The sequence below is a fragment of the Hippopotamus amphibius genome, chromosome 6 (genome assembly GCF_030028045.1).
Source record: "Hippopotamus amphibius kiboko isolate mHipAmp2 chromosome 6, mHipAmp2.hap2, whole genome shotgun sequence".
In the NCBI taxonomy this organism is placed as follows: Eukaryota; Metazoa; Chordata; class Mammalia; order Artiodactyla; family Hippopotamidae; genus Hippopotamus; species Hippopotamus amphibius.
Window position 1 is genome coordinate 134,972,493 of NC_080191.1, and position 25,431 is coordinate 134,997,923.

A 25,431-nucleotide genomic window follows, 5' to 3' on the forward strand; every position below is an offset into this window, starting at 1 on the left:
ACTGCCACTAGGATTTTTTCAGAAGGTTAATAGTACTAATAAAATGAAGGGCAAAGTGCCAAAGAGAGCATCTTGAAAGAATAGTCTGTAACCCTTTATGTGGTCAGGGCTGAAGACTCTGCAAGGCATTGCATTTTCCAGTTTGGGGTCAAGGCCAGCTTCCACTTTCTTTGTTCTTCACCCTCTGGGCCCAGTATTTAATGTCTCTCTTCCTTACCACTGTGGGGCTTCCCATCAAACTGAGAGCATGCAGAGGGATTGAGTTTATTCCGATGACATCCTGATTGCTGCCTATACCAGTTTACTGTGTTATCAGTACAGTCACATGGAAGCTTTTAAAAGATACCTGTGCCTAGGTCCTTCCTCAGATCAACCAGACTAGACTCTCTGGAGTGGGGCAGGGCATCAGCTCCCAGGTGGTCCTACTGAGGGCCAGAGTTGAGGATAGCTGGCCTGGACAAGGAGCTCCAAACTCTGCTTCCTGGCTCCCCACCTGAGTTACTTGCTCATCAGATGGCTAAGTCCACCATGGAAGTTTTGAGCACCTAAGAGATTTTGATTCCCAGGCAACAGGCAGGAGGGACAACCAGAAAGCAGCGCAGATGCTACTTTTAGTGCCCAATGACGAAACAAGAACCAGGTGGAGGTGTTTGTCTTTCATTTAACTGTAGTCTCCAATTAAAATTCAGAATTTTGCAGCATTTTCAATGTTTTAGTCTATTCATCACTCTCCATGTGTCACTTCAGAATGATTTGTAATAAATTATAAGTTTTCCTGAGCTTTGTTGAGATGAGTAGACTGTTAGAATTCATGCATTCCAGTGTTGACTTTGGCTTTCATTGCTATCTCTGGAAAAGTCATTTATCTTCCTATGGAACTTCTGCTGCTTCAAATAGTATCTCTTTGGAAGATAAGAAAGAAAGTAACATTTTGTGAGCACCTATTGTATGCTCAGTTCTACACTAGGTACCTGGCATATAGTATTGAAATCTTTAAGAGCATGGACTGTGGAGTTAGTCTGCCTGGGCTCACATCCCAGCTCAACCACCCCCTCCTCTCCCCTCCCCTCCCCTCCCCACCCCCAGTAAATAAACTCAAATCAGAGTGGTCATGAGCTCCAAATGAGAGCATGTCTATAAATTGTGTAGCACAGTGCCTGGCACAATGTAAGTGATCCATCATTGTCTCATTTAGTTCTCACAACAATACTGGAGTGGGTATCAGTATCTATTTTAGAGATGAGCCAGGTCTCAAAGGTGAACCTATTTAGCCACAGACATAATCAACCTCAGGTGTATCTGAAAGAAAATGAAAATGCCTACCTTTTGTGATTTTTTGAAAAATAAGAGATAATTTTAGAATGTATTGCATAGGACATGGGAGAGAGTTAATCTGCAAAACTGAAATGCGTTCTAGGTTTTGGAGAGGCAGTGATGCCCTGTCCTTGTGGAGGGTAGGCTGAGCTCTCCACCCAGCCTTCAGGAGTCATGAGGGGTTGCACACACTCAGCTTTTTGGTAGCACACTCTTCACCGCAGTTAGGTGCTCTTTTTCTTTCCTAATTAACAGAAAGTTCTAATTCTTCACAGTGAGTAATCCCTAAGGTTCTTGACTAAGCACAAAATGATCAAAGATGGAGAGTCACCAAGAGGTTATCTCTGCTGCCCCAGGAGTTCCTTCTGGGCACATCCTCCCTTGTTTCCCAAAACCAGGGCTCCTGGTGCTAGCATAAGGAGAAATAGATGCCATCACTGCTTTAAGATGGCAAATGCAGGTGTTATTCTACCATAAAGACTCCCTAGTTCCAGGCCAAGTTGCCAGTCACCCTTCAGAATGTTCTCTCATGTACATCGGTGTGGTGGCTGATGGACACCCAAACCACAAACTCATATAAAGGCCACAGATGGGTTTATTCAGGTTTACTCATTTTCAAGCAATGAATTAATGAAAAGAAAATCATCAGGCAATGAAAGAGTTTATTGAACACTGCTTCTATGATGATCACTTCTCTGCTGTTCTTGAATTCATTTATTCATGAAACACTTAATAAGCCCCTCCTATGTACCAGGTTTTTTGTAGTCTCTGGGGATATAGAGATTATCCCAAGATGTTAGTAGTTTTGAAAATGTCTTAAGAAGGCCTGTCCTCTGTGTTTGAGAACAATCCAAAATATTGTTGACATAGAAGTGTATCTTTTATATTTTTTGACCTCTCTGATTATCTACATTTCTGGATAACTTTCTAGGTTGTTAGAAAATTTCATTCCATCTCTGTAAAATTGGGACTATGTGGTTATAATACTAACATCACCTCTATGCCAAAGCCTGGGAGCACCAGTGTCCAGATGAGGCTGCCAGGAGCTGTTCTTGGCTTCTTCCATACCACAATTAAGTTTTCAGTATAGTATCAAATATCATTGCAAACATGAGTGACTCTATGTAGATTTTGGATTAAATGGGATCTCCTAAAACTAAAGATATACCAACATGGGTTTATGATTTAGTATTGCTCCATTTTCTTCTTTAACATGATAAATTTCTACACACGATTACTAAAAGAGGAAAATCTCTGTAGCCTAGTTAGAAACAGAATCAGTGCATAAAAAATTTCATGCATAGTTCTATGGAAAATGATAAAATACCTCATCTGCTTGATATGGCTATGAATTTTCTATTAGGAAAAGGACCCTATAGATTAAGAAGAAAAAGCTGAAACCATTAACAGCTGGTAACTGTCAGGTACAGATAAAATAAGCTAATCTTTATATGTAAATCCATAAATCTACAGGAAAACATGGAAACTGGGTTAATTTGAGTGTAATAGGGTTGGGAACTCTTTTAAATCTGTAGGTTTTTGCTAAATTATCCCTTATACATTCCCTCAGTTTTAATTTCTCTATATTTCAAAAACTTCTTAGTCAAAAAGTATGTGAAACACTTTGTATTCCAACTTTGAGTTTTCATTAGTGATATTTAGTACTATAAACATCATGAAATTCACAGCACAAGAGGGAGAATTTGAAAGGATTGTTACAAAATTTTTTCATTCTTTTCACAATATATTATTCCTGTCTTGTTTTCACTAAGAAAATTTCTTTGCCTCGCCATGGAATAAAAATTTATTTCCTAGCATATCCTGATAGTCCTATGAACACACATTGTTTTTTATGTACAGCCATACCAGAGTTATTCAAAACTATTGCTGTTTTGAGGAGAATAACACACTAAACTATCAAAGAAATATGTCCCTGCACAAAGATAAAGATTTGCCATGAACTTTCTAAAGATAAAAGTAAGTGTAAAGGAGGTCACCTTGACTTTCAAACTTCTTTACAGCAGTGTTTTTCCAGAGAGTTCTTATTCATAGTAACTTACTATGGAAAAGCAAGAGATAAAGCCAAAAATGAAAATAAAAATATGTATTTGAGCACATTGCTGTGTTCCAAGTCTTGCTCTAGGAGCTCACAGAAAAAGAAAAAAATGTATGTGTGTGTGTGTGTGTGTGTGTGTGTGTGTGTATTTTCAACCTTAATGATAGATCCCATTTTAGAATAAGATATTGAAAATATTTGAATTTAAAAAAAAAACCAGAAATTACCATTTAGTCCTAGTGTCCCATAGTGTCTAATTTTATTCCAACACTGTTATTGCACCTATGTTAACTATTCTGTATGTTTCTTTTTTAAAATTGAAGCCTAGTTGACTTACAATATTATGTTAGTTTCAGGTGTACAACATAGTGATTCAATATTTTTATAGATTATACTCCATTTAAAGTCATTATAAAATATTGGCAATATTCCCTGTGCTGTACAACATATCCTTGTAGCTTATTTATTTTATACATAATGGTTTGTACTTCTTAATCCCCTACCCCCATCTTGGCCCTCCTGTTTTCCCCCTCCCAACTAGTAACCACTAGTTTGTTCTCTGTATCTGTGAGTCTGTTTCTGTTTAGTTATATTCGTTTGTTTTATTTTTTAGATTCCACATATAAGTGATAACACAGTATTTGTCTTTCTCTAACTTATTTTACTCAGCATAATGCCTTCCAAGTCTATCCATGTTGCTACAAATGGCAAAATTTCATTCTTTTTTATGGCTGACTAGTGTTCCATTTTGTGTGTGTGTGTGTGTGTGTGTGTGTGTACACACATACACCACATCTTCTTTATCCATTTCTCTGTTGATAGACACGTAGGTTGCTTCCATATCTTGGCTCTTATAAATGATGCTGCTATGCACATTGGGGTGCATATATCTTTCTGAATTAGTGTTTTCATTTTCTTTGGATGTATGCCTAGGAGTGAAATTGCTGGGTCATATGGTAGTTCTATTTTTAACTTTTTGAGAAACCTATGTGCTGTTTTCCACAGTGGAGGTACCAAGTTACATTTTCACCAACAGTGTACTAGGGTTCTCTTTTCTCCACATCCTTGCCAGCATTTATTATTTATTGTCCTTTTGGTGTAGTCATTCTTACAGGTGTGATGTGATATCTTGTTGTGGTTTCAATTTGCATTTCCCTGATGATTAGTGATGCTGAGTGTCTTTCCATGTGCCTATTGGCCATCTGTATATCTTCTTTGGGAAAATATCTATTCAGGTCTCCTGCTCATTTTTTAGTCAAGTTATTTGTTTTTCTGGTTTTGTTTTTTTTAAATTGAGTTGTATGTATGAACTGTTTATATATTTTGGATATTAATATTGGTCATATCATTTGCAAAAAATTTTTCCCATTCTATAGGTTGTCTTTTCATTTTGTTGATGGTTTCCTTTGCTGTGCAAAAGCTTTTAAGTTTAATTAGGTCCTGTTGTTTATTTCTGCTTTTGTTTCCTTTGCCTGAGGAGACAGATCCAAAAAATATTGCTACAACATGTCAAAGAGTGATCTGCTTATTTTCTTCTAGGAGTTTTATGGTTTCTGGTCTTACATTTAGGTCTTTAATCCATTTTGAGTTTATTTTTTATATGGTGTGAGAAAATGTTCTAATTTGTTTCTTTTACATGTCCAGGTGTCCAGTTTTCCCCGCACCACTATTTTGTTCACTTGTTACGGGAGTGCTTCCAAAGAACAAAATGAATAAGGCACATTAATGATGCATGCTGGTTGTAAATGCCCTGGAAACTTTGTTGTAAGAAATAATTTTCAATGTGTAAATATTAGTACAAGAAAATATGAGAAATTTGACCAAGAAACTTAGGACAAATTACTAACAAAATATAAACACTGCCTCTTTTTCATGTTCAGGAAATAGGAAGAGCTGTAATTTGTTAGAGTCCCTGTTTATGAATGGATTTCCCAGTAAAGGAATAAGGATTTTTTTTTAATTTTTGCTTCTTATTATAAAAGTAATAATATTCATTCCAGTAGTGTGGGCAGAAAATTAAAACACCCTAGGAAGAAAAACTCATCAAAGAATTTTTTGGCTTTATTTTATTTAAAATTTTTATAACAGGCTCAAGGTGCTAAATCAACCAATTCAGGAGTCACACTTACTTGAGGAAATGGAAGGAGCTTTAGCCATGGATTTACATTAATATGTATCATTAATACTAACATCTAAATGTGGGGAGTGGGTCATTGGTTTCCGAGGGAAGATTTAAGGCAGTGAAATTTCATTCCTATGCCATATGCACAGCAGCTCCTATCAACCCTGGCATTCTGCTTTACAGAACAAAACTCCCTCTTCTAAACTTCTCACCCCAGCCCCCATCCTTCATCTTACTTCTGTCACTATTTCCTTGTTGCTAAACTTTACTCATCAGATTAATGGAGAAACAGAACAAAATGGTTCCAGGCAGATTTTCCCTGAAACAAATCTTAAAACAAAATGGAGCTATAGCAGCATCCCTTGGCACTTAAAAGTACATAAAACTTTAAATCAAAGAAAGAAGGAAAATATCAAATATTTGTACATTCTCTATAAGGATCACGAAGGATGTAATGTGATTCCTAGCCATTTAACCCTCAAAACCTCCAGCCTTCAGATAGGTATTAGAAGAAGGTCCACGGGTTTTTCTGGAAGACCCAGCTAGCCAGCCCTACCCCAACCTTGCCTAATCTAAGACCAGGCTCCTCTCTGCCACTGCCTTGCCCACCAGTACACTCTGCCCCTTCATACACCCAAGAATTCCTTCAATGACAGGTATATCTCATTACAGCTCAGCTCTCAGCCCTGGCTCTGGAGTTCTTAAGGGTTTGAAAGCTTAAAGCCCAGGATAGCTCTGTGCATGAGGTCTCATGGGAAGACAAGATAAAACCTGTCCTCAGGTGGAGTTGGGAGAATCTGGGAGCAGGGATGTGGCCCAGAGGAGTAGCCTGTACTTTATCCATAGGCAAGGAAGTTTGGGGGCAGAAATAGATGTAAAGCTTATCATAAGGATGGTCCAGTCAGGAGATATTTGGTAGATGGAGGAATGTGGGAAGATTCATGAAAGCAAGATATTATTACAAGCATTCAGAGCAAACACTAGGCCGTACCATTTGGCTGGAGCAGAGTACATGGGGGAGATGGGGAGGCATCATTACCAGAAAACAGCATGAAGCTGGGAGAGACCATGGCCTTGGAGACACCACCACTAACCAACTATGGAAAGTTACTTCTCTGCCACTTCACTTCCTCATCTGTGTATACGGGGAATTCTTTAGATCTTGCAGAGTTGCCTGTGAATGTGAATACTGCTTACGCTTCCCTTGCCTGAGAGTCCACTTTTATTCTGTGTGGCCTTTACCACTTCCTTGCCTAGTTGCATTGCTATTTCAAGCTCTTTTATAAAGTGCAGGTATGAAGGCAGCCCTTCATCTTCCGCTTCCCTGCCCAGAGCTTAAATAGTATTATTGGCTCTTACAAGAAAAGGTAACCAATGTAAAAAAGTAAAGGCTAGGCTGTTATCACTCCGGTTATCTCATGCCAGATGCTCATTAGCAATACACTAGAAGCCAAGACCAGGCTGCAGCTTAGATCCAAAAATAAGGGCCAGGCTCTGTGGAAAACATCAACAGATGCAAACCAGAACAAGAAAGAATGCTTTGTCTGTAGCATTTGAAAAAGATAGAGCCTTGAGCTATGCCCTACATGCCCAGACATAGGTCTACATCCAGTTTATCTACAGTGGCCACAACAGGGTTGCTCAGAACATTGTTTTGCTACTTAGCCACCCACTGTGCTGCCTCCTCAGCAGGACAGTTCCATTCCATGCCCTTCAAGAGGGCACCAAGGGCACAAAGCGAGTTCTTCACCTCTGTCACCTATCTGTACATCTCAGCCCCATTTTCTGAGACTTTCTCTCTGGCCAGATTTCTAGGTATCTGCCTTCTGTTTGTTTTGTTTTGATCCTGCATCAATATGAACATTAAGGTAACTGTGCAACTCACCTATCTTATTGAAAGAACAACACTTTTTTCATACCATGCTGTGGTTAAGAGTGGGAAGTTGGTTAAATCCTGGCTCCAACTCCACCAATTACTAGTTACTTGGACTTTAGGTGAATAACTTAACCACTGAAAATGGTAATGGTAAAGTAACAGCTGAGTAAAAGAATTACAAAGGCAAGTCAGGGTGTAAGGAAAAGGAAGCGATACTAAAATATCAGTAGGTGAAGTATCTAGAACTGTGGTCCTCCAATTAATCTTTGACGAAAGAGGCAAGAATATACAAGGGGGAAAAGACAGTTTCTTCAGCAAGTGGTGCTGGGAAAGTTAGACAGCCACATGTAAATGAATGAAGTTAGAACACACCCTCACACCATACACAAAAATAAATTCAAAATGGCTTAAAGACTTATATATAAGACAAGACACCATAAAACTCCTAGAAGTCAACATAGGCAAAACAGTCTCTGACATAAAGTTTACCAATGTTTTCTTGGGTCAGTGTCCCAAGGCAATAGAAATAAAAGCAAAAATAAACAAATGGGACCTAATCAAACTTAGAAGCTTTTGCATAGCAAAAGAAACCATAAACAAAATGAAAATACATTCTATGGACTGGGAGAAAATATTTACAAATGAAGTGACCAAACAAGCTCCTACAATTCAATAACAAAAAAACAAACAACCCAATCAAAAAATGGGCAGAAGACCTAAATAGACATTTCTCCAAAGAAGACATACAGATGGCCAATAGGCACATGAAAAGATGCTCAACGTCACTAATTATTAGTGTAATTATTAGAGTAATGCAAGTCAAAACTGCAATGAGGTACCACCTCACACCAGTCAGAATGGCCATCATTAAAAACTCTAAGAATAATAAATACTGGAGAGTGAAAAGGGAACCCTCTTACACTGTTGGTGGGAATGTAAATTGTCATAGCCACTATGAAAACAGTATGGAAGTTCCTCAAAAAACTAAAAATAGAATTGCCATATGATCTAGCAATCCCACTCCTGGGCATATACCCAGACAAAATTATAATTTAAAAAGATACATGCACCCCTATGTTCATAGCAGCACTATTTACAATAGCCAAGATGTGGAAACAACCTAAATGTCCATTGACAGATGAATGGATAAAGAAGATGTGATAGGTGATAGGTAGATAGATAGATAGATAGATAGATAGATAGATAGATAGATGATAGATAGACAATGGAATATTACTCAGCCATTTAAAAGAATGAAATAATGCCATTCGCAACAACATGGGTGGACCTAGAGATTATCACACTAAGCAAAATAAGTCAGAAAGACAAACACTGTATGATATCACTTACATACGGAATCTAAAATACAACACAGATGAACTACAAAACAAAACAGATTCACAGACATAGAAAACAGACTTCTGTTTCCCAAGGAAGGGGGTTTAGGGTGGGGGATGGAAGGACTGGAGCTGGGATTAGCAGATGCAAGCTATTATATATAGGATGAATATACAGTAAGATCCTACTATATAGCACAGAGAACTATATTCAGTATCCTTTAAACCATAATGGAAAAGAATATGAAAAAAATATATACGTGCATAACTGAGTCACTTTGCAGTACAGCAGAAATTAACACAACATTGTAAATCAACTATACTTCAGTAAAATTAAAAAACAAAATAGAACTATGGCCCTCAACCCTGGCTGCAATTAGGATTATCTGAGGATCTTTCAAAAATTTTGATCTTGGGGTCCTGTTCCCAGAGATTCTAACTTAACTAGTCTGGTGAAGGATCAGGTCAGCAGAGCCATTGAATGCTCCCCAGGATACTCAGATGTGCAGCCAGGCTTGAAAACCTTTGATGCAAGATAGTGAATCACAGAAACAACCAATGTGCTGCATATGTTCTCGTGTTAGAGACATTTCTTACAGGGCTGGATGCCCAAGTTTTTAAAGTATTTATTTACTGATTCAACAAATTATCATTAAGCACATACTATGTGCCAGACTTCACTTCAGTGGCTAGAATTAAACATTTAGATTAAATTTGGTCCCTCCTCTCAGGACAGATGCAGTCCAGTGGGGAAGTCATTTGTGAAAAGAAATTATGTAGTTACCATGTAGTATGGTCGGTGTGGTAATAATGCTTTGTTCAAAGCAGTAGAATGGGATGAATTCTTCTTACTTCAAAGACCAGCTACAGAATCATGAAATCGTAGAGAAGAAGGAAGCTTAAGGTCCCTAATTTTGTGTGTGAGGAAACTTGAAATCAAGAGGTTTGAACTTTCCTAGGGTCACAGAGTTAATGTAACAGAGATTTATAGGAGAGGAAGTGTTAAGGAACTGTGTCCAGCAGCACTGGATCTGAGGCTGAAGTTCTGGGTCTTGAAGAATAAATAGGATTTGGATGTAAGCGCATGGGGAAGGGTTCCATTCTCAGAAGACTAGGCCCACAGCTCAGAGGGGAAGTGCACACAGGGGAATGCCCTGGCCCTGGTGTCAGATGCTGGCCAACAGCTTAGCGCCTCATCCTCCAAATCAGCACTGATTTGGGCTTACACTCTGTTTCCTGCTTTCCATGAAATTTGGGGGGATGCTCCCACCCCCAGTTCTACCTCTCTCTGTGAATAATTCTATTCAAATGAGATAGTGAACACATTAATTTTGTGCAGTGTGTAGTGTAAGTTCAGTGAGATCTGGGATTTGAATCTCAAACCTTAAATTCTTCAGCAGTGTAACAGATGAATAACTCTAGACATCTCTAGATTAAATACCTCTCCATCATTTGGTCAGCCTTGACTACATTAACCTGGAGTCAATGTGTGCTCTATTTGCCAAACTTAAAAATTATTAAATCCAGAGTTGAATTAGCTCTCCATTCCCCTGGGTTCTGACCTTGATGTTGTCCTTGAAGTCTCACCTTCTCTTACAACCTACATCCTTTTAATCAGCAAATCCTATCTTCTCTTCTTCAAAATCTATCAAAAATGCAAGCACTTCTAACCATCCTCACTACCACCACCTCAGACCAAACCTCTGTCATGTCTAACCTGGATTTATCACAATAGCCTCCTCCCTGGTGCTGGTGCTTCAACCTCAGCCTCAGAGGTGTGCCCTCAACACCATACCAGAGGATCCTTTTCAAAGTGTCAGACTGTGTCACTTCTCTATTCAAAACTTCTCTCCAGTGTCCTTCTTATGATTGAGATCACCCCATACAATCTGTTCCCCATGACCCCTCAGACCTCATCTTCTCTCTCTGGCCACATTGGCCTCCTCGTTGACCTTGAACATGCCAAGTAAGCCTCCTCCATATTATTCCCCCCACTGAAATGTTCTTCCCCAAGGTATCTGCATGGCAAGTTCCTTTACTTTCTTTGGGTCTTTTCTAAAAAGCCACTTTCTTTATAAACCTTATCTGGCCACACCCCATCTAAAATCTCAACACTCACCCCCTGACATTTTACCTACCGTATCCCACCTTATAAACATGACCCTCTTTAACACTCATCGATCAACTCTATGCAATTTATATTTTATTAATTAATGAAATTAACATTCATAAATAAACACTATATATTTAATTTATTTTTCATATTATTTTGTCTTTTCTCTTAAATCTGCTCCATGAGGGGAGAAATAATTTTCTCAGTGTTGTATCTTGGTAATTTAAGTACAATGCCTGACACATAATAGACTCAAATAAATACTTGTTGAATAAAGAATGAAGAAAAGTTAACTGTAGCATAATAAATATTATAATTGCATTTTTATATGGCCTTCTTGACAGTTATAAAAAATATATCCAAAACATAAGCAAGTCAAACTGCAGTTTAGAAAAAGAAGTCACCAAATCTATAACCCTAAAATGACCCAAACCCAAATTGAGGGATATTCCATCAAGTACTTTATCAATGCTCTTCAAAAGTGTCAAGGTGATGAAAGCCAGACAAGGAAAGGAATGTCACAGATAAGAGAACACTAAGGAGACATGAACATGAAATGCAGTGTCGGGTCCTGCATAGGATTCTGGAACAGAAAAAAAGGACAATGAAATTCAAAAAAGTTTAGTTACTACTACTGTACTAGTGTTCGTTTCCTGGTTTTGATAATTGCTCTATGGTGATGTGAGATGTTAAAGGGCCAGGGAGGCAGCCTACCTGCACAAACTTATTACTGCTGAATATCTAAATATCTCTTCATACAAGAAAGGAGATCATTTAAATGAAAAGCATGTTTCCTCATGCTTAGCAATTACTCTGTAAACCACCACCAAGGCAATTAAGTAACTAGATAGGGGTATGTGTGTGTGTAAAGGTAGTTTTCTTTTTCTTTTTATGTTTCATGGATCATTTTCTGTGCCCTGGTAGGTGTATGCCAAGGGCTCAAACAGAGGTTTTCAAAGCATATATTCCTTGATACATGAAGGCATTTCATCAGAAGACATAATAACAGTTCAAAGTTCTCTTTATACTCCCTCTGCTTTTTAAAAGGTTAGAAATAACAAGTGTCAGTTAAGTAAAATAATCTTCTAAATAACATCCCACTAATTTGAGATTTCACAGTGAAATAACCATATGCCGTCCTAAGTCTCAAGAAGACGTGTTCTCATTAGAGGCAGAAAAATGATCAAGGAAACTGCCAGAGAGGGTTTTTGAGAATTGTATTAACTGAAAAACCACCTTAAATCTTGTGGAGGGGGTAGTAGAGATAAAATCCTACAAGCAGAGTTCCCCTGTCTGGAAAGCTGCCACTCGATCCCTCTCCATCCTGAGGGAATATGTCCCATTTGTAAGTGATAACTCTTCCTCATGGGTGGCAGTGGACCCTGCCTACACTGTGCCCTCACCACCCACCCCCAGGCCTTGCAGCCAGGGAGAAGGACTTTCCCCCTGCCCTTCTCCAGGAGGGGGCACAGCTGCATGGGTACCAGGGGATGGGGGGAAACACATCAATCACTAAGGGACTAGAACTGAAGACTATTGATGAGCATTTTTCATGTTTCTGTAAATCAAAATAAACATGTTTATTTGATGGGAAGCTATCCCAGTATTTTGTATGTTAATGATAGCCAAAAAGCCAGTTCAATTCCATTTAACCAGATAATTGCCGACCATCTACTAAGGGACTCACTTTTATTCTAGGGCAGTGGAGATAAGAAGATAAATGAAATAAAACCCTAACCCTCAGATAGGCCTACTCCCTAGTAAAAGATATAGAGTTTGTAAACAAAAAACTATAAAAGAAATAAATAACAAATGTCTAAAGAGCCAGGGAGGTAGCCTATCTAAACAAAGTAAGCTGAATGAAAGGATGACAAAATCGCCAAAATGGAACCAAACTCTTCATTTTTACTACATTACAGTGTAGGCATATAACTTAATGTAAATATATATGATATTCATATTCTATTTTATATTTAAAATTTTAATCTAAAACTGAAAAAGAAAGACACTTATTATTATAATTTATTACCGCTTTGACTTGAAATCAGAAACCTGATGTCTTTTCTTCTGTACAAAAACGTCAGTCAGGCCCTGTGGTTTTTTACTGTGATGTATGGTATGCAGCCTTAAATATGTAAACTGGCATTGGTAGGTAGTTTTCTCAGATTAATTTTGGAATAAAACTGCTCCTAAACATAAGCTCTTCCCAATGTGGATAGATTCTTATAAGCAGGATTATTTCCTCCGAGACGGGTGTACAGTCCCAGCTTTCAATGTTGTCATAGTTGTCAATACCATTTTGTAGTAGTTTGATAACTTCATAGCCCTTCATTTGTACGATCAAAAATTAATTAAGAAAGGTAAGCTAAATAATACAAAGCATGAAATCCAGTATTCAAAAGCCCTGTTTTGGAGAATAAATTCCAGGCTATCATTTTCATATCTGGAAACTGACTGCAATGTTGGAAGCTGAACCAAATTATTCTTTAACAAATGAATTTTCCGAAGACTATGTTGTCAGTACTGAGAGAGGCAAATGAGACATTTGTGCGAATACTTATGAATGCCCCAATAGAAAAATATTCACAAGGCATTGATGAGGTGTAATGTCAGCAAGAAGCTTGGGACTTCGAGCCAATCTTTGCTGCTAAGTGGAAGTGGGACTATTATTTCCTTTGATGACATGAACGATTAAAAAAATTCTCTTCAACATCACAGCACAAGTAAGCCAGCAAATTCATTGAGCAAACACTGATCTGATTTTGCTCCAGGATACAGAAGAATAGCTGATTCGTGATATTAATTACTGAATCCATGGCTTGTTTGTTTTAGCTTTTTAGCCCAAAGCAATTCCTGATGAATGAGGAAGTTAATGGATTTATGCATAGTGCCCCTACAAAATACTGCCACTTCAGATCTGTTGCTTGATGGGTCCAAGGTCAGCCCCACACTTTGTGAGAACCTGATCTGTAGTAACACTTAAAATTTGGAACAGTGCTTTCTATATCCAATGATCTGAGACCCTTCTCATCACAAAGTAATTTTGATGTTTTGCCTTGCAGAGACTCCTTGCTCAAAAGTTATTTGACCCCTCCAAAATTCTTAAAATATCACAAATAAATATAGCTAACAGTGTGCTATTATTTATATCTGTGTGCTCATTTGATGCAAGAGAAAATGCAACCAATAATTTAACTTATCCTGAAAGTTCTCAGCCATATTTTTAACATGCTGAGCAACAATGTTTCTAATTACAGGAACATTTGCAAGTGCTTGTTTATGCTCTGGACACATAATTTCTTCTACATTCAAAAGAAACTCTTTTATAAAAGTGTTGTCTGTAAAAAGGTTTAGATGCCCAGGCAATTTTTTCACTTAATAGAGAACTGCATTTCACAGCAGATCATTTATTTTATTCTCATTCAAAACAAGTGCAGCCATTTCTTCAGTTCATTAAGTTTCCCGTCACCCATCTTTCCTGTATACCAGTCATGGCTTGTTTTATTATGGTGCCTTAAGTTGTAATTTTCTGTTGTAAACATCTTTTGTTTTGATATTCTTCACATCCACCAAAAAAAAAAAAAAAGAAAAGAAAAAAGAAAGAAAGCAAGCATACCCCTACTTTTTCTTGAAATAATAAACTCTGTTTTTTTAGGAGATGCACAAGTCCATTTTTCTCTAAATTTTACAAGAAGAAAAATAGCAGTAAACATGTGGTACTAAACAACAACTGCCATTTGATTTCAGTGTTGGAAGTACAAAGGAAGCTGTGAGACCTTTGACTAAATAGGGAGGGCATAGCCCTTCCACAGAGGGCATTGCCCCTCAGATTCAGGGGATGTCTGCCGTGTGGGGACGCTGATCCTCTGTCATTAAGAGAAGCTAGAAATCGGACATTTAAAGGAAAAATTTCCTAAGATTAAGGAGATAGATTAATCTCCTAAATTATCAAAATGTCGGTAACTTATTCCAAAGTTATTAAAATACCAAGTGGGTCAACATTGCTCTTGCCAGGCAAAACAAGTCTGAAGGCCAAGTGCAATTTGGAAGCCACCCATTTACAACCCCTGGGGATGCAGAGTGTAACAGTAAAATAATATATATCCTACCTTTGTTTAGTCCCTGAGAACAAAGAAGAAAAAAGGTACAGTTACATCAACGTGCTTCTATGGAGTATGACTCCAAGTGCCATAATTAATTTAGAAATTTGCTGCTGAGGCAGCAAAATGCAGTGGAAAGGATATCCTTCTTGAAGCCCAGCATGTGTGGGGAATCCTCAGCATATCACTCACTAGGTTGGTTGATGTTAGAGTCCTCATCTGGAAATTGGGGTAATAAAATTGTCTTGTAAGTTTGTCAAAATGCTTAGAGATGAAAGTATACACATTTTTCAGTGTACTGTTGGCATTTGGAAGACCTTTCATAAATGGTAGCTATCCTGTTATTACAAAACACAAAACAAATTTCCAACCACATTTCTTTGTTGCCCCCACAAGTATTAACTGTGCTCGGCCACTTCCTGCCACCTCTCCCTCTCCACATCATGTTTCATCCCTCAGCACAGGAGCCCACACTACGGCTCATCAGCCCGCTCAATTTTTCCACTCACTTGCCTTGCCTGTGCTCTTACCCGTACCCTGAATGCCTGTCCCTCCCTTCTTCATTCAGCTGCTTCCTTTGCAACTCAACCAAAATGTCACCTCTTCTCAGAAGTCCTTCTTGAGGGCCCCCTCCCTCCAGTCTTAGTAGAGCACTCCCTCCCTTCCTGCCTTATGTTTGTCTCCATCATAGCATTTGTCAATAGTACTGTCAACTATGAGCTTCTGGGACAGAGGAGCTGGGGCAATCACCTCACTGTCCCAAGCACCTGGGTGCAATGCCTTTGTCTGGCATGTAATTAGGGCTCAAAAAAAGGATCAAGGAGAGAATTATGAATTTGACTAAGGTGACTATAGACTAGAGTGGCAACAGCCCACCCAGTGTCTACTTCCCTCTTGCTTTGCAAATGCAAATCTTTGACTACTGGTTATACCTCTCCTCCTTGACTTCCAAAACCTCACTCTGGCTACTGCCTCTACCCCACCCCAAAACCAATGGCAATTTCCATTCTGGAGTAGCAGGTTATAGGAGAGAAGATGCTTAGGTGTCACCCCATGGAGCTTGGAAGTGGGGACTGGAAGGACCTCTGAGAGGTTCCTTTTGAAAGTAAATGGAGAACACAAAATAGAGTACCTCTTCAGAGGCAAAGAAAGGAAGAAATGTGACCCAAGGTCTTACCTTCACTTTCAGAACTGGTAACTTCTTAGCTAAACTGGAGCAAGAATGGGTGTGCAGCTGAAATGGACTTGGGGCACTGCCTTCTTGCACAACAGCATACATGGTCCTATGTCAGAAGAAAAAGCATTTAGTAGAACAGGGCTGCTGTTAGCATATACCAGGCCTTTGAATGAAGAAAAGGCATCCAGAGGGATGCTGAGGGATGCAGATCCCTACTGGGGAACTTAGCAACAGGAGGAGGACAGGCAGGACTTCAGCCCCCAAGTGCTCCTCATCCAGGTACCTTCATGAACAGCCTACTGAAGTAGCCCTGATGTAAGAAAAAGTGTTTCCCTTACTGCACAATATTAGAAAAATGATTATGAATAACATGCAAATATTTATTCTTTTCCAGGAACATGGGTGACATTTGGAGGTCAAATTTCAGATGAGGTGAGTTACTTTTGGCTTCCATTATGCTGATCAGAGAAAATACAGAGCAAATTCTGTATTTTACAATACAGTTCCTGGGATTCTGGCATTTTACAAGGATAATATTTTAATCACAGGAAATGGCTAAGATTGACTCAAAGATTATTTTCCATTTTATCTTGCTTCTTGTATTTTTCACATTTAAACTATTAATAGCCCTTGAAGCTGTCAACCTATTGTATGTGCAGGCTCAATAATTAGAGAACAAACTAGTTTGGAATTAATATTCAGTAACTTTATGAAAAGATTTTATTGCTGGTGTGTGTTTGCATGTGTATGTGTGTGTGTTTCAGCTTCACCTAGAGTGACCAACTGGTCCCAGTTTTCATATCTCTCGGTCTTGGGAAAACTGGGACAGTTGGTCACCCTGGCTTGGGCAGGTTAATTCAACCTCTCTGTTCCTCTTTTTTTCATATGCAAAATGGGATGATAATATTGACCTTGAAGGTCTGTTGAAAAGATTAACCATGTGATGCATGTCAGACATTTATATAGCCCTCTGACTAGTAGTAGCAGACACTTAATAAATGGGACCTATAATAATTGTATTCACTACAAAACTCCTTTAAACCTTCATTTACTCATTCAGAACGGTGCTTACCAAAGTGATATTCTTACCATTGTCTTTCACAGTTATCTTACCATTGGCTTTAACAGTTACCTTCACAGCATAAGTGAGCTATGGAGGCAGTGAGTACCAACAACTTCCCTGAGAAAACCCCCTCAGGTCCCTCCAAGCCTTCCTTGCCTTCCTTGATACCACTGAGGAGTCAGGGATACACTCAGTGGGATCCAGCTCACTCTGCATTAACTAAATTTGTTAACATTTACATTTACCAACAGTGGCCACATCAGTAAAATGCAGGTGATGGCCCCTAAGGTTAATGAAGGGCTCAGCCTGGTGCCTGGCCCAGGACACGCCCTTTATAAAGGTAGTTCTTGCTATCATTCCTAAGGAGACGCTTGGGGAGATAAAGGGTCTTTTCCACAGCTCACAAAGTCACCATTTTGTTTGACAGATCCATAGGGAGGAGTCTTATCTGCATATTTTTATCTGTGTGAATGCCTGTTCCCAGTATTAGGCGTTGGTCACCACAGAGAGCTTGTTGCGGGGGTGGGGTAGGGTAGTCCTTGGGAAGCAGACTTGCCCTGGAAATTAGCATGAAGAACAGTTATTAGGAAGTTGGGCCATGATGCAGTCTCATCAATGACCTCAGCTGACCCCATGGGAAGCTCTGAAGCTCAGATGGCCCTGAAGAGTTGTCCAAGTTGGGGCAAGAGTAATGAGTATTTATATCCCTTGTATGACCAGTTGTTGGATAGAGGCTGTCCTGGGAGGCAAGTCTGACCTTGGGCTAGGTGACTCGCTCTAGCCAAGTGTCTTCTGATGGCAGCATTCCTAGGAGCTAAGGGAATAAGTCCTTGAGTTCTGAAGGAGGACCAGGGTGCTCGTGACAGGGTCCACTCCAGAGAAGGGCTAGTGGAGAAGGCACAGAGGCAAGTCCACAGATATCAAAGCAATGGCTGCAGACTTTAATCAGATGCAAAGTAAGTGACAAGGAAGGAGGGAGGTCTAAGGTTAATAATCTCCTCTATCTGGCATGCATATAACTTTTACTGCCTGGTGTGGTATATTTGGAGCAGAAAAAGACAAATATATCTTCCCTTTCCGAGCAGAGGGGTCAACTATAAGCATATTACTTCCCCCTTCATCTTTGCTCTCCCCTTGACAGAGTCTGTTTTCTGCTGCAGTGAGCCCAGCTTGCCCAGGTCAGAGTGTGCAGGGCTGGCCTCTGGAACAAATAATTTCAAAATTATGATTCTAAAAACTACACAATAAAGCTCTTGTGAATGACTGCAGAGGCTCTCACCTCAAATGCAGATCAGACAAATAGCTATTGTCCTTCCAGAGAACAGTTGTGGCTTCCCCCAGGGCCTGACAGAGAGATTGCCAACAAGGAGGAACGGAGGCACAGCTAAGCTACAATCACACCCATGGCTGAATTGATGGAGCTCGACTGTTTCCATGTGGCAATGTAGGCACAAAGTAGATACTGACATGGGAGTCCTGGGGTAAGCACACTGTAACGTGCTGAGTGCCACCTTGGGAGGTGGTGATGTCCCCGTTACTGGGAGAGTTCAACCATTTATTGAATAGCCACTTGGTAGAAATAGGGTCGAAAGGATTCAAACTGGGAACTAGATAACTCTGTGAGCTACCCTCCAAAGATAATTTGGCTTCATCATAAAACCAAGATAGATGTTACGTGCATTATAGTATTTTAAACTAATGGTAAGAGTATATTACCATCTTATAGCACTTAATTTTCAAGAGTTTTATTTATGTTTTCTCATCTGTGACATAGTTAGGCTTCCTTCATTTGCAGCAGTAAACTCAACTCAAATTGGCTTAACCAATAAGGGAAAAATTATTTTTACTTCCAAATTAGAAGTGCAGAGATAGAGCAAGCTTCCAGGTTGACTCAATCAGAGCCTCCACTCCATTTCCTAGTGATTCTCCTGACCCTGTGTTCCTTTGTATATTGACTTCCTCCTCAGGTAGTAAGATAGCAGCAGGAATTCTAGACCTCAGAATAGTAACTCCAGGGAAAGAGTGTTGCTTCTAGAAACTCTGCAAGAAGAATAAGGAAATACGTTCCTAGAAATCCTCAGCTAATCTCCTCTCACATCTCATTGGCCCAAATATGTCACATGACCTTCCCCGAACCCCCTTGGAGGGAGATGAGGTCAGCTTCCCCTGGCTCCCTAGAGGGCCTGAACAGAAGCATCCTCATTTTGCAGATGAAGAAACTGAAACACAGAGGGGTCAAATAATTTGCCCACATTTATTTATCTAGTAAGTGGTACACTCAAGGTCAGATGCTGGTCCTCTAACTTAGTTCAGTGATTTCTCTTCCTTATTCCACATTCAGATCTTCAAATCCCATGATTGGGAAACATTTCAGCAATCACTTAGTTCAGTTCTCCATCCAGGAGTCTACATCTTATCTTAAAATTTCTCCCTAGTTAAGATTTATTAGCACATTTCCCAGTAATAATCCACTAACGTGTCACGTGACGTAACACAAGGCTGATATACAAGCACAATAATTTCTAAAATATAGGGTATGGGACTTCCCTAGTGGTCCAGTGGTTAAGACTTTGTGCTTCCACTGCAGGGGATGCAGGTTCAATCCCTGGTTGAGGAACTAACATCCTGCATACCAAGTGGCACAGCCAAAAAAAAAAAAAAGAAAGAAAGAAAAATATATACACACACACACACAGACACACACACATATATATATATATATATGGTAGTCATCATGTGAAAAACTATACTGGTCTTAACTTTTAATTTCTACTTAGCAGAAATGTCATAATGGTAGCAAATTAAAAGCAGTAATAACATTTTTGCTGCTATTATTCGAAAGGATTTACATGGAGCCCATTATGTTAGCCTGATAATTTTCTTGGTATGCCAGTTTAAAAAAAACAACAGGAAAAGAGTTTATCTTGGAAATGCTGATGAAGCGCCTTTAGCCCACAATGAAAAACATAATGGAAAAACCAATTTCAATTATTTGTGAGGTGTGTGATTTTTCAATTGACTAACAAGTCTATCAGCAAAATGAAAAAGTGTCCTTTCTCCAGTGTTGTTTATCGCTGTCCCTCCAGAGCCATCCCTCAAGGTGTTGTTTATTGCTATTCCCCGTGCCCTTGTGTCACACTTGCCACTCGTGTTCAGCAGTACAAAGGAAGGAACAAGGAGCCTGGCAGTCTTAGGCTGACCTGTGAGGAGCCGATGCGCTCACCCCCTCCTCTCTGTGTCATGTCAGTGGGGCTGGATATCGTTCTGTGATGGTGCCTGGGGTTGTGCTGAGCTGTGGGTGGCAGGAGTTTTCCAACAGTCCCAGCTATATCTAACTTTTGGTTCGTCAACACAGTCTGCTAAGCCTCCAGGGAAAAAAGGCACAAGGTTTTAGGTCAGCAGTCACCCAGCTATCCGAACCTATTGGCTTGGGGAAAAGAGAAGAAGAGAAATGAAGTCACTAGGGATACAAATGACCCTCTTAATCAGAGAGATTCCAATGCCACAGAGAATGTTGTCAAACCAGGTCTTCCAAGCAGAGTGAGAAACTCAAGTCTCTCTACCTCACTGTGCTCCTGGTGGCTGCCTTATCCCAGCACTAAAGGAAATCCCTCAGTGCCCAGTATAGGTCCGAGAGAAGGGATACTTTTACCTTATTTCGGCTGGTTGAATATTCTTTTTTCTTTTTTTCTTTAATACAACTGAGAAAAACAAGAGTGGTCGATGAGATTTCCATGTTCTTAAAGACCACCAGAGGATTCTGAGTTGTTTCCCAGGTTTGGAAAGCATCTGCCTTTTCTGACTGACCTTCGCATCGTCTTGCAGGTTGCTGAACGGCTGATGACAATCGCCTACGAGAGTGGAGTGAATCTCTTTGACACTGCTGAGGTCTACGCTGCTGGGAAGTAAGTCAGTGCCTGACCTGTTCCTAGGTGTCATTTCTGGAACCAAGAGACCCTGCCCAGACCATTGCTGACGTGTTGGTGAGAAGGGTCTGTCCTTCCCACACATGTTGCTGCCGCTGCTTTGCTCCCTCCCTCTCCTACCATTGCCAGAATTGGGGCTATTGACCATCTCTGGGCCCCTCTGCCCACCCAAACCTTCCCACCTCTGGTCCCTGTATGAAGAATGGAGTGAAAGCAATTGCCACATGAGGGGCAGAGCTGGTTGGGACCAGAGCAGTGGCAGTGGAGATCCAGCTGAATGTAGTTAGTATATGTGCTCAGATTCCAGCGTGGCTGTTCCAAAGCTATTTTCGTAGTTTCATAACCACACCTTGTAGCTCCTCAACCCTGAGGGAAATAGGCACATTCTCTCTGCAGGGAATCAGGGACTGCTTTTCCTATTCATAGGCCTGTCCCTCCACCAGGCATTACAGGTAAATCAGAGATTAAATGAGGGACTCCCAAAGATGCCAAGAAACCCAATATCTTTTATAAGAGGGCATTTCAGACCCCATTCTGAGGACAGAGAGGGCTTCAAAGAGGCCTTACTTCTTTTGCTAGAGAAGGCACAGCTAGCTACAACCTTCTTATGGACCTGAGAACACGTCTGGGGCTCTAGGGCAGGGCTCACTGCTAAGTCAGAGCACATGGGTACTGTGCCTTCAGGGTCCATGCCCTCTGGTTGTGCATAATAAGCACATTCAATGGAAGTGGAACGCCTTGGCCTCCTGCTGTGGACATGGATGCAGGAGAGAAACTAAACATCTGGACAGCTGCTTGAGCAGTTTTGCAATTTTCTAACAGGGCTGAAGAGCATAACCACCTGTAGGCCTAATTCCCCACTTCTGGGTAAGAATAACAATCAAACTGCTGAATCAAGTTCATGGCTGCTTGGTAAAAGTGCATTCTCCTAGCCTGAGTTTCCTCCTTTTCAAGGGCAGGTCTATGTTTAAGGACCATCAGGGAGGTTCAGAGCCCACATCCTTGATATTTTCTGTTGAGTCCAAGGAGAGAAAATACAATTGATGAGGCCTTTTTCCTCTCCATATCATACCCTATCTCAGTGTTTTCTTCTTTTGTTGAATCCTGCTTATTACCAAACAAGGCAAAGGCTGCAAAGGGGGAGAGTGATTAACAAATCTGTTATATTTGTGTTCCTGTTGTGAAGGATAATCGGTCCTGATTAATTATTGATTGATTGTCAGTGTGTAACGAGATATGTTCTCACTGTGAAATGCAAGGTAATGAGAGACAGACGGGGGAAAAAACCCAGAAGTAGCATTCAATGTGTATCTACTTGGGGCACGCTCCCCAGCTAACCCACCTCATGGTTTATTGCCAGGCTGTACACTCCAACAAAGATGGGACTTTCAGCTAAGACAAATCAGGATTAGTGATGACTCGCTCTATAGGATGCCAATGGACAAAGTGCTGATTATGTTAATGTCCCCATTCACAAACCTCTGAGAGCCCACCTACTGCTCAAAATGTTGATCTGACTGAGAGAAACCTAGAAGAAAGTTTAAGTCTCCTTAAGCTTGAGTCCCAGCTCGGGTAGGCGAAAGGGGAGAGGACAGTGGAGGTGTCTTCAGTATAGCTCTCCACGACCAGCCTCAGTGGCAGGAAGGACACTTCCCTAAGACTTCTTATATCCTGCTCCTTGACAACTCTTGTCACTGGAACCCAGGACATTCTCTATGTCAGCCACTGCATCTGCAGCCCTGGCTTTAGGACATCTAAAGCCACACATGGGTTCTTTTACCCTGCAAGATTGTCTGGGAGTCAACATTTTCTGTCTGAAAAACATGAGGTCTCATTGTCCTCCCTGGTCACAATTGGTGACCACAGCCATTAGAAAGAAACCCTTGACTGCCACTGGATACATGCCAAGCAGGACAGTTATATATGGAATCAGTGGTTCAAAAACACAAAACTGCCAAATGACTCTGCTGTTTCCTAGTATCAGGACAGCAGGCAGTCTCCTGCCAGTGTGTCAGGATTTGGCAGGTGCTTCTGGAATGCTCCGGGAGCAGGATTCTGCAGGCACAAGCAGAAACAGCGGAAACTGTGCTACCAGCCGGGAGCGGCTTCTATTTTCAGGACATGTAGGCACTGAAAGTTCAAATAAGGAAGGGATCTGGTGTTTTGGATTGACTCTTGCGTTTCCAGGACACTGTATCCTAAGACATTATCTGTTTCCCCTCCAGGGCTGAAGTGATTCTGGGGAGCATCATCAAGAAGAAAGGCTGGAGGTAATCCATTCACCATAGTCATTTACTTGCCTTTTAAAAGACTGTCATTATTTTGTACCAGAGAAGAGAAAATAAAATTGCATGACAACTGACCAAAAGGCTGTCAAAAAAGTCAATTTTTGGTAAAGAAATTCTTTACAGTGCTCTGAAAATAAATATTAGCGAGCTCATTACTTGTGCTTCAAAAATTATTGACTTATTGATCACAATGAATTACCATAGGTTGAGCAGAGAATGTTCACGAGATATTTGTGCATAAAAGAAAGTAGCATTTTCATGGTTTCTGACTGCCATTTGTGGTAATCTGGTGAAGGAAGCCAGCTGACAGAAAGCTAATTATCTCTACACACATATTTGTGTTCATTGTTCATTTTATTAACAACTCTGGAGGCAAAGAAATGATGAAACAAGAAACCCTTGGGATAAATATCCCAAAGCTTTCTTATCTGAACACAATTAGCCAGCATCTCTCCTGCGTGCCGGGAGCCCAATTATCTGGGCATTCAGGAAGATGCTTCATCTGCTGTTCTTGAGGGGTCATGTTGCATCCCATCACCTTCAAGGGCCAAAGCCAGTAGTAATGAGGGATGCTACAATGTGGAGAGGGGTGGGGGGTGGGGGCAAGCCCCTACATTTCACTACACGTGTCAGCCCCAATAGCCACTTCTCCCCCAGCACGAGCACAGAATCTGACAAAGCCCAACAAAGACCACTGGACAAATTTGGAGTCCTCTTCTGCTCTGGTATAAGATCTGCTGATGGCCAAATAAATAACAGTTCTATAGTATGAGTGGAAATGGAAACCCAGAAATTTATGGAGATTTGAACAAATAAACTTTGGTGACCTACTTTCTCCCTCTCCCCCTCCTCTCTCCCCACTCCAGGAACTGGAAGAGTGTGAGGAGAAAATTGTATTCAACCTTAAATATGGAAAAATATTCACATCTGCACCCAGGCCTCCTGAGTTACCTTCCCACTCAGAATGTGGGCTCATCCATCACTGTTCACATAGGACTGTATCACTCTCTTAGGGCTGCTATAACAATGTGCCACAAACTGGGTGGCTTAAAACAACAGTAATTTATTTTCTCTATTCTGGGGTCCAAAAGTACAAAATGAATATTTGAGCAGGGGCATGATCTTTCTCAATCCTTCCTTGCCTTTTCCCAGCTTCTAGTGGTTGCTGGCCATCTTTGGCATTCTGTGGCTTACAGCTGCAACTCTTCAGTCTCTGGCTCTGTCATCATACTGCCTTCTCCCCTCGTGTGTCTGTGTGTCTTCTAATAAAGACACTAGTATTGGATAAAGGGCCCACCTTACTCCAGTACGACTGCATCTTAATGTAACTAGTTACATCTGCAATGGCCCTATTTCCAAATAAGCTCACATTCTGAGGTACTAGGGGATAGGACTTTAACATATCTTTTGTAGGGGACACAATTCAACCTGTAACAGAGACCTTGGGGATGAGTCCACTAACATATCCAGTGAAGTCAACAGTGAGGTGTAGGCTGTCAGAGTACACCTGAGACAAAGGGGAAGCTTCGGTGCAGTAGCTCTCTTCCCCTCTGCATCCAGAGAACATTCAGTCATCATTTACCATACTTTGCAAAGCTTCTTACATACCTTCTATAGAAAATAGATTAACAGGCATCTTTTGCAGACCGCCTTTATGTCTTGCAAATAAAAACTCAAGCTATCCCCATGCTACAGAATAATGATATCAGGTCATATCAGTTTACAGCTGCCCACCCGAGATTATTGAAAAGATAAACCATAACATCAATGCATGGAGGCTACAAAAGCAGTTTCAACTAGCATCCTTGGCTTCTTGTCCCAAGACCACCACTTGCTAGCTGTGATGTCCAGGGCAAGTTACTTCTCTTCTCTGAGCCTCAATTTCCCCACCTGTAAAACGGATGGCATAACTGTTCATGAAACGTTGTGCTGATAAAGTGGGATAAGGTGGACAAAAGACTATTGAAGCTGTGCGATATCAATGTGAAGTACTCATAATATCATCCTTCACCCACTCAGAAGAGTTGCTCTAGATGCCTCCATGAGGTCAGTTATAATT

At 40.4% G+C, this 25,431-nt stretch overlaps 1 protein-coding gene across 1 annotated transcript in view; it reads left to right on the forward strand.

Annotated features, from left to right (window-relative positions):
- The window catches only part of KCNAB1 (potassium voltage-gated channel subfamily A regulatory beta subunit 1), a 254,952-nt gene that overhangs the window by 164,981 nt on the left and 64,540 nt on the right, over positions 1 to 25,431 (forward strand). Inside the window, exons 3-5 of the mRNA XM_057739751.1 lie at positions 16,490 to 16,527; positions 20,984 to 21,063; positions 23,310 to 23,354. Of these exons, the coding sequence (XP_057595734.1) occupies positions 16,490 to 16,527; positions 20,984 to 21,063; positions 23,310 to 23,354 (163 nt within the window). The remainder of the gene's footprint in view (positions 1 to 16,489; positions 16,528 to 20,983; positions 21,064 to 23,309; positions 23,355 to 25,431) is intronic.